General features: G+C 49.0%; 1 protein-coding gene across 1 annotated transcript in view; it reads right to left on the minus strand.

Moving 5' to 3' along the window:
• Positions 1–3,906: 3,906 nt before the first annotated feature.
• The window catches only part of LOC142282799 (polycystin-1-like protein 3), a gene marked incomplete at its 5' end in the record, with an annotated part of 16,184 nt that continues 10,688 nt past the window's right edge, over positions 3,907–9,402 (minus strand). The window contains 7 exons of the mRNA XM_075333045.1: positions 3,907–4,071; positions 4,385–4,512; positions 5,751–5,884; positions 5,955–6,240; positions 6,332–6,514; positions 8,915–9,058; positions 9,201–9,300. Coding sequence (XP_075189160.1) covers positions 3,907–4,071; positions 4,385–4,512; positions 5,751–5,884; positions 5,955–6,240; positions 6,332–6,514; positions 8,915–9,058; positions 9,201–9,300 — 1,140 coding nt within the window. The remainder of the gene's footprint in view (positions 4,072–4,384; positions 4,513–5,750; positions 5,885–5,954; positions 6,241–6,331; positions 6,515–8,914; positions 9,059–9,200; positions 9,301–9,402) is intronic.

Consider the following 9,402-nt stretch of genomic DNA (forward strand, 5'->3'; position numbering starts at 1 on the left):
GTAGGGGGGTGCTGCACTGTGGAGAGCTTTGTGGTGATAGAGAGGAGGGTGGAGATGTAGGGGGTGCCGCACTGTGGAGAGCTTTGTGGTGATAGAGAGGAGGGTGGAGATGTAGGGGGGTGCTGCACTGTGGAGAGCTTTGTGGTGATAGAGATGAGGGTGGAGATGTAGGGGGGTGCCGCACTGTGGAGATCTTTGTGGTGATAGAGAGGAGGGTGGAGATGTAGGGGGTGCCGCACTGTGGAGAGCTTTGTGGTGATAGACAGAGAGGAGGGTGGAGATGTAGGGGGTGCCGCACTGTGGAGAGCTTTGTGGTGATAGACAGAGAGGAGGGTGGAGATGTAGGGGGTGCCGCACTGTGGAGAGCTTTGTGGTGATAGACAGAGAGGAGGGTGGAGATGTAGGGGGTGCCGCACTGTGGAGAGCTTTGTGGTGATAGAGAGGAGGGTGGAGATGTAGGGGGTGCCGCACTGTGGAGAGCTTTGTGGTGATAGAGAGGAGGGTGGAGATGTAGGGGGTGCCGCACTGTGGAGAGCTTTGTGGTGATAGAGAGGAGGGTGGAGATGTAGGGGGTGCCGCACTGTGGAGAGCTTTGTGGTGATAGAGAGGAGGGTGGAGATGTAGGGGGTGCCGCACTGTGGAGAGCTTTGTGGTGATAGAGAGGAGGGTGGAGATGTAGGGGGCTGCCGCACTGTGGAGAGCTTTGTGGTGATAGAGAGGAGGGTGGAGATGTAGGGGGTGCCGCACTGTGGAAAGCTTTGTGGTGATAGAGAGGAGGGTGGAGATGTAGGGGGTGCCGCACTGTGGAGAGCTTTGTGGTGATAGACAGAGAGGAGGGTGGAGATGTAGGGGGTGCCGCACTGTGGAGAGCTTTGTGGTGATAGAGAGGAGGGTGGAGATGTAGGGGGTGCTGCACTGTGGAGAGCTTTGTGGTGATAGAGAGGAGGGTGGAGATGTAGGGGGTGCCGCACTGTGGAGAGCTTTGTGGTGATAGAGAGGAGGGTGGAGATGTAGGGGGTGCCGCACTGTGGAGAGCTTTGTGGTGATAGAGAGGAGGGTGGAGATGTAGGGGGTGCCGCACTGTGGAGAGCTTTGTGGTGATAGAGAGGAGGGTGGAGATGTAGGGGGTGCCACACTGTGGAGAGCTTTGTGGTGATAGAGAGGAGGGTGGAGATGTAGGGGGTGCCGCACTGTGGAGAGCTTTGTGGTGATAGAGAGGAGGGTGGAGATGTAGGGGGTGCCGCACTGTGGAGAGCTTTGTGGTGATAGAGAGGAGGGTGGAGATGTAGGGGGTGCCGCACTGTGGAGAGCTTTGTGGGTGAGAACAAGCAGTTTGTATTGGATCCTGTGGTATATGGGCAGCCAGGGCAATGACTGGCACAGAGCAGAGGCATCCGAGTAGCGGTTGGCCAGATAGGTGACACTGGCTGCTGCATTAAGGATGGACTTATACGTCATTTGTCCTGAAACCATAGCCCTCATACTCCGGGTTTTTACACCACCATCAATTTTTAACCACAAAGAACCATTAGGGACGGTGTTTTAACCTAAAAAGCTAAACTTTATTGAATCAGATAAAAATTAACAATCATATGTGTCAAAACAAGAGATATCAGATTTATCACACTGGACATGTCAACATACCAGCATTATGACAGTGGCCTCCACACTGCCGCCTAATTAACGATAATACATCCAATAGCCTGTGTTTGTATTGTTAAAGCTCTCCTACAGTCCCTGCCATAACCGCTGTGCAAACATCTGGCTATCTAATTTATATTGAAGTGCAGTACTGAGCACCCGAGCATGGTAGTGCCCGCTCATCACTAGTCACGAGTACAAAGCACCCGAGCATGGTAGTGCCCGCTCATCACTAGTTACCAGTACTGAGCACCCGAGCATGGTAGTGCCCACTCATCACTAGTCACGAGTACAAAGCACCCGAGCATGGTAGTGCCCGCTCATCACTAGTCACGAGTACTGAGCACGCGAGCATGGTAGTGCCCGCTCATCACTAGTTACGAGTACTGAGCACGCGAGCATGGTAGTGCCCGCTCATCACTAGTTACGAGTACTGAGCAAACATCTGGCTATGTAATTTATATTGAAGTGCAGTACAGAGCACCCGAGCATGGTAGTGCCCGCTCATCACTAGTTACGAGTACTGAGCACACGAGCATGGTAGTGCCCGCTCATCACTAGTTACGAGTACTGAGCAAACATCTGGCTATGTAATTTATATTGAAGTGCAGTACTGAGCACGCGAGCATGGTAGTGCCCGCTCATCACTAGTTACGAGTACAGAGCACCCGAGCATGGTAGTGCCCGCTCATCACTAGTTACGAGTACTGAGCACCTGAGCATGGTAGTGCTCGCTCATCACTAGTTACGAGTACTGAGCACCCGAGCATGGTAGTGCCCGCTCATCACTAGTTACGAGTACAGAGCACCCGAGCATGGTAGTGCCCGCTCATTACTAGTTACGAGTACTGAGCACCCGAGCATGGTAGTGCCCGCTTATCACTAGTTACGAGTACTGAGCACCCAAGCATGGTAGTGCCCGCTCATCACTAGTTGCGAGTACTGAGCACCCGAGCATGGTAGTGCCCGCTCATCACTAGTTACGAGTACTGTGCAAACATCTGGCTATGTAATTTATATTGAAGTGCAGTACTGAGCACGCGAGCATGGTAGTGCCCGCTCATCACTAGTTACGAGTACTGAGCACGCGAGCATGGTAGTGCCCGCTCATCACTAGTTACGAGTACAGAGCACCCGAGCATGGTAGTGCCCGCTCATTACTAGTTACGAGTACTGAGCACCCGAGCATGGTAGTGCCCGCTTATCACTAGTTACGAGTACTGAGCACCCGAGCATGGTAGTGCCCGCTCATCACTAGTTGCGAGTACTGAGCACCCGAGCATGGTAGTGCCCGCTCATCACTAGTTACGAGTACAGAGCACCCGAGCATGGTAGGGCCCGCTCATCACTAGTTACGAGTACTGAGCACCCTAGCATGGTAGGGCCCGCTCATCACTAGTTACAAGTACTGAGCACCCTAGCATGGTAGTGCCCGCTCATCACTAGTTACGAGTACTGAGCACCCGAGCATGGTAGTGCCCGCTCATCACTAGTTGCGAGTACTGAGCACCCGAGCATGGTAGTGCCCGCTCATCACTAGTTACAAGTACTGAGCACCTGAGCATGGTAGTGCCCGCTCATCACTAGTTACGAGTACAGAGCACCCGAGCATGGTAGGGCCCGCTCATCACTAGTTACGAGTACTGAGCACCCGAGCATGGTAGTGCCCGCTCATCACTAGTTACAAGTACTGAGCACCTGAGCATGGTAGTGCCCGCTCATCACTAGTTACGAGTACTGAGCACCCGAGCATGGTAGTGCCCGCTCATCACTAGTTATGAGTACCGAGCACCCGAGCATGGTAGTGCCCGCTCATCACTAGTTATGAGTACCGAGCACCCGAGCATGTTAATTATCGCTCTTCACTAATAATAAACGATTCTAGATGGAATTTCCCTTTAAAGCACCAATGTATTCCTTATTGTTGTACATAGATTATAGTCACCCCAGTACGATAAAAGAGACAGACAAAGACAGGGAAAGAGACAGACAGGGAAAGTGACAGAGATGGATAGACAGACGGAGAAAGAGACAGAGACAGTCAGAGAGAGAGAGGGAAAGAGACAGACAGACAAAGAGATAGAGAGAGACAGAGAGAGATATATACAGAGGGGGAGACAGACATTATAATTACATTTCTATCTATTTGTTTTGTGGTGTTTGTGTGCACAATACATTTTTGTTATACATTCTATTTTGTTTACAGCAGTTATTAACCAAAGGCAAAGCCGGGTAGTACAGCTAGTATAATATAAAGGTGTATCCTCACCGCGTCCGATCTGCATGGTAACGATCTACGTCCCGCTGGCGCAGGAAGTCACGCTTAATGTACAGCGCTGTGTTGGCGAAGCAGATTGCAATGATGCACAAATCCAGTAGATTCTTCGTCTGGTAAAAATAGGAGCATTTCTGTTGCTTCAAACGAACCATCTGTAAAGATCAAAATGATTAAATGAACCCACCAGTGTGAAGATTGCAGGGAACTCAGTGTAGAGGAAGGGGGCACAGTATGGAATGGTGGTTTCCTGCAGCCACCACTAGGGGGAGATCGTTCCATGGAGACTTTTCTTTCTGCGCCCACTGAGTTCAATCCAAATGCACTGAGCTCCCCCTAGTGGTGGCTAAAAGCATCCAGCTTTTGACTATTATTCTGGATGGGAGTCAGGCCTGATGATTTTTCTGTATATCCCTAGGGTCTAGACTTACATATTCACTACGTAAAGGTAAGTTAAATCATTCTCACCTGAACTATAATGATGTACAGGAAGATCGCTATGGACAGCATCTCGCTAACAAACTTCACGGTTGTGTTTCCTTCCGTTTCATGATACAGACGCATAATTTGCAAATCGCTTGATGGGTATAAACTTCCTATAAGATAAGGAGCAATGAGGATAATTAATAATGTACATAAGGACGCTATTTTTCATTCATTTTCAACCGCCTGATGGGAAGATATGAGCAAAATCCATTGGGGTATTTTTCTTACTAGCAACAGGGGTGGATAGAGATGAATTAATCGATTTGCAGGAACCTGGTCCAGCAGCCACGTTCGTAGTCCATGGCTATAGGATAGGAGCCCTGTTAACCTCTTAACTGCCAACACCCCCACTGTCGCTTTTGATTTGCTGCTGTCATTGTGGCTGCATGACTACAAATCAGAAAAGGCATCAGGGATGCTGGCGGGTAGTAGCTGTCACCATTCCTCTGTGCAGAGCATCTTGCTCACAGGTGATGCTCTGCTGCACTACAGAGCCGGCAGTGACATTATTTCTCTGTGCAGAGCATTTTACATATTTGGAGATGCTCTGCTGAGTTTCTCTGAGTAATATCTGGCAGGTTGTTTGACAGCACAGGATTCCATGCAGGTTCTGGGAGGTGCTGATTACTCAGGTGTTCCACCTTCCTGGTAATTGCTCTGCTTCATTACTGAGCATGCTCTCCCAGAACCTAGCCAGTCGTACTTTCTGGTTCTGCAGTTGTGCTGTTTGCTTGTGTTTGTTCTGATCTGAGTTTCTTGACCCGGACCATTATCTGAACACGTCTCTGCCCGCTCCCTGTTGTTGTCATTACCTCCTGGCTTTGGACTTTGGACCGCTCCCTGACCACGTCTCGTCTGCCCGCTCCCTGTTCTTGTCATTACCTCCTGGCTTTGGATCTTGGACCGCTCCCTGACCATGTCTGACCACTCCCTGTTCTTGTCATTACCTCCTGGCTTTGGACCTTGGATCGCTCCCTTACCATGTCTCTGCCCACTCCTTATTCTTGTCGTTAACTCCTGGCTTCTGACCTCGGACCATTGCTTGACCTCGTCTCTGCCCGCTCACTATTATTGTCGTTACCTCCTGGCTTCTGACCTCAGACCGTTACCTGAATCTAATACGTACGTTCCTGGAATTCTGACCCTCGGCCTGTGACTTGACTGAGTTTCTGCTTACTCCCTGTGTCCTGTCGTGTCCTCCTGTTACCTGACCCTGGCTTGTCTGACTACCCTTCTATCTATAATATCCGTAAGTAGTGACTAGCATCACAGTGGCCAGTTCTTAGGCATGGTTATGGTTAATATACAACATTCGCAGTAGTGTTTCTAGTATACACACATGTCCTACCGATCACCGTGGTCTCCAAGATGAATGTGACGAGGCAGAAGAGATTGATATTGGCATTGTACACATTGAACTCCACAAAGATGACTTTGGTGTAGCTATCCAGCCATTTGCTTGTCTCCATGTCGGTGATCACACTAGAAGAGAGTTACCGGTTACACCCTATCCTCACCCATGCGTCCTGTAGAGGCGTCTCCCACGTCATACCTCCCTGCAGAGCTCATGTTTAGGCCCAGTTCTGCCACGTAGCCCCCTCCAGGGTAATATCCCAGCTGTGCCCAGACTGGATGTCCTCCCAGTTCATCCACGGTGTGGTACATCCACTTATCCGCTGAAGCATTGTTGCTGCCATTCAGTGGGCTCCACCGCGGCCCGTAGCTGCCCGTATCATCCAGGTGGTACAGATTCTGTTTGCCTGCGCTGTCATAGAGTCTCCGCAGTTGCCGGATGCGGGGGCTTCCCAGGAGGTAGCAGTTTCCATCAGTAATGAACCCTGAGAAGAAGTCATAGAAAACAAATATTTGGTGGGATACCCAATATGGCCTCCAATACAGACACCCTTTGGTCTGGTTCATTTCACCTACCTGGGTACTCGGTGTACAGGTTCGGTACCAACGTCCCTCGTGACCAGCTGTAAAAATCAGGTATTGACTGTATGTTATTCACCGTGGAGAAGCTGTTGGTTATGGCCACGTACAGGTTGTACTCGTTAGGACCTTTGTCTGCATAAACCATAAGCATGGTGGTGACCAGAAAAATGATGTGCACTAAAAAAATGTGAGAAAGCAACGGCATCAATCTGCAAAGCTAACAGTGGCAATCAGTCAATTAATACTTCTTCACCTCAAGTATTTTCATATGTTTTTTGCAGCTTTCGACACTTGGCCACCATCTCCTACTCGAGATCCTCCACTCAATCAGCCTAAACAACACCGCGATCTCTTGGTTCTCTTCCTACCTTTCTGACTGCTCTTTCAGTGCATCATTTGCTGGTTCCACATCTTCTCTTCATCTCACTGTTGGGGTCCCTCAAGGTTCAGTTCTTGGCCCTCTTCTCACTATTGGGGTCCCTCAAGGTTCAGTTCTTGGCCCTCTTCTCTCACTATTGGGGTCCCTCAAGGTTCAGTCCTTGGTCCTCTTCTATCACTAATGGGGTCCCTTAAGGTTCAGTCCTTGGCCCTCTTCTATCACTATTGGGATCCATCAAGGTTCAGTCTTTGGCCATCTTCTCTCACTAATGGGGTCCCTCAAGGTTCAGTCCTTGGCCCTCTTCTCTCATTATTGGGGTCCCTCAAGGTTCAGTTCTTGGCTCTCTTCTCTCACTATTGGGGTCCCTCAAGGTTCAGTTCTTGGCCCTCTTCTCTCACTATTGGGGTCCCTCAAGGTTCAGTCCTTGGCCATCTTCTTTCACTAATGGGGTCCCTCAAGGTTCAGTTCTTGGCCCTCTTCTCTCACTATTGGGGTCCCTCAAAATTCAGTCCTTGGCCATCTTCTTTCACTAATGGGGTCCCTCAAGGTTCAGTCCTTTGCCCTCTTCTCTCACTATTGGGTTCCTCAAGGTTCAGTCCTTAGCCATCTTTTCACTAATGGGGTCCCTCAAGGTTCAGTCCTTGGCCCTCTTCGCTCACTACTGGTGTCCCTCAAGGTTCAGTCCTTTGCCCTCTTCTCTCACTATTGGGTTCCTCAAGGTTCAGTCCTTAGCCATCTTTTCACTAATGGGGTCCCTCAAGGTTCAGTCCTTGGCCCTCTTCGCTCACTACTGGTGTCCCTCAAGGTTCAGTCCTTAGCCCTCTTCTCTCACTATTGGGGTCCCTCAAGGTTCAGTCCTTGGCACTCTTCTCTCACTATTGGGGTCCCTCAAGGTTTAGTCCTTGGGCCTCTTCTCTTCTCTCTCTACACTGCCCCAATTGGACACACCATCAGCAAGTTTGGCTTCCAGTACTATATGCTGATGGTACATAACTATACATCTCATCCCCTAACCTCAGCCTCGCTGTACTACAGAACACTAGTGACTGTCTGTCCACAGTTTCCAACATCATGTCTGCTCTCAATGTGAAACTCAACCTTTCCAAAACTGAACTTCTTCTACTCCCGCCATCTACTAATCTCCCTAAACCTGACATCTCCCTCTCTGTGTGCGGCACCACAAGAACTCCTAGGCCTCAGGTTCGCTGTCTGGGTGTTATGCTTGACACCCATCTTTCCTTCACCTACTATATACAATCTATTGCCCTCTCTTGTCTCTTGCACCTGAAGAACATCTCAAGAATCTGCCCTTTTCTTACCATGGAAATGACAAACCCTCACTGTGGCCCTGATCCACTCCCGCCTTGATTACTGTAATTTTCTATTAATTGGCCTCCTCCTCACTAGACTTTCATCTCTCCAGTCCATCCTTAATGCTGCAGCCAGGGTCACCTGGCTAACCATTATTCGGATGCATCTGCTCTGTTCCAGTCATTACAATGGCTGCCCATACATTATAGGATGCAATTAAAATTGCTTGTTCTCACCCAGTGCAGCACTCACCTACCCTCATCGCTGTCTATCACCCTACCCATTTTCTACTTTCGACTAACAGCCACACTAATCCGAACCTCCCATTGCCACATCCAAGACTTCTCCCGAGCTGCACCAATCCTCTGGAATACTCTACCCCAAGTAACTAGGATGATCCACAACTTGCACAGCTTCAGACGCTCCGTAAAAAACACATCTTTTTAGGGTGGCGTATTCCACTCCCTAATCAAAGTCAATTCATATATTGCCCCTATATTGTATCTTCTATAGCGGTTACTTATGATTGTTTATTTTAAAGCGCTGCGGAATATGTTGGCGCTATAGAAATAAAGATTATTAGTCACTTAACTACTTTGTCAGATGATGATGCGCAAGATTCCGGACTCCACTATTAAAAATTTCGATGGCTATGGACCGTTTTACAAGTCACAGCCCGGTTTCCACCACCTGAATGAACGTTTCGTAGAGCTTTTTTTGACGCAAGGCACCGGAAACTTTCCAGGAGAGCTGCTTTGATGGATAATTCAGCAGATCCTTCTATTCCGGGATTCTGAGAGATCCCCTGGATATTTCGGGACCTTATTTGCACTAAATAATTCTTCTAGTGATACACACATAGCAAAAATAGGAATCATTTGCCGTACCAACAATCTCATGGATCAGTTTGTAAAGCTTCGTCTCCATGGATCTCTGCTTCTTCAGGCTGGTCGTTCTCTTGTTAGATGGCGCCCGATACACCGGATTAGATGGGTCCCTGAAGCCTGAGAGCTCCCAATCCGCACGACTTACTGTGAATACAAATTAACATTGCCAAAAATTATAATTAAAGGGATTTACTACCAAAACATTAACAAACGTTTCTTAGGATCACTTCAGGTCCTCTCGTAACCAATGTTCCCTTCCAACATAGTAATATAAAGCTGTACGAACCCAGCAGGCCAAGAATCCCGTACAGCTGCTGCTCCTCAGAGGCGTCTTCAATATTGCTTCTCCTCAGTATACGGAACATAAAGATAGTCTGGGCAAAAACCTGTGCAATGGCAAACAGCAAGAGTGTCAGCATAGACATGGCTGCCAATACATGTCGGCATTTGTACTGGTGAAGTAGACAGAGGGACCTAGGCATTGTAAA

The sequence above is a fragment of the Anomaloglossus baeobatrachus genome, unplaced genomic scaffold (genome assembly GCF_048569485.1).
Source record: "Anomaloglossus baeobatrachus isolate aAnoBae1 unplaced genomic scaffold, aAnoBae1.hap1 Scaffold_5210, whole genome shotgun sequence".
Lineage (NCBI taxonomy): Eukaryota > Metazoa > Chordata > Amphibia > Anura > Aromobatidae > Anomaloglossus > Anomaloglossus baeobatrachus.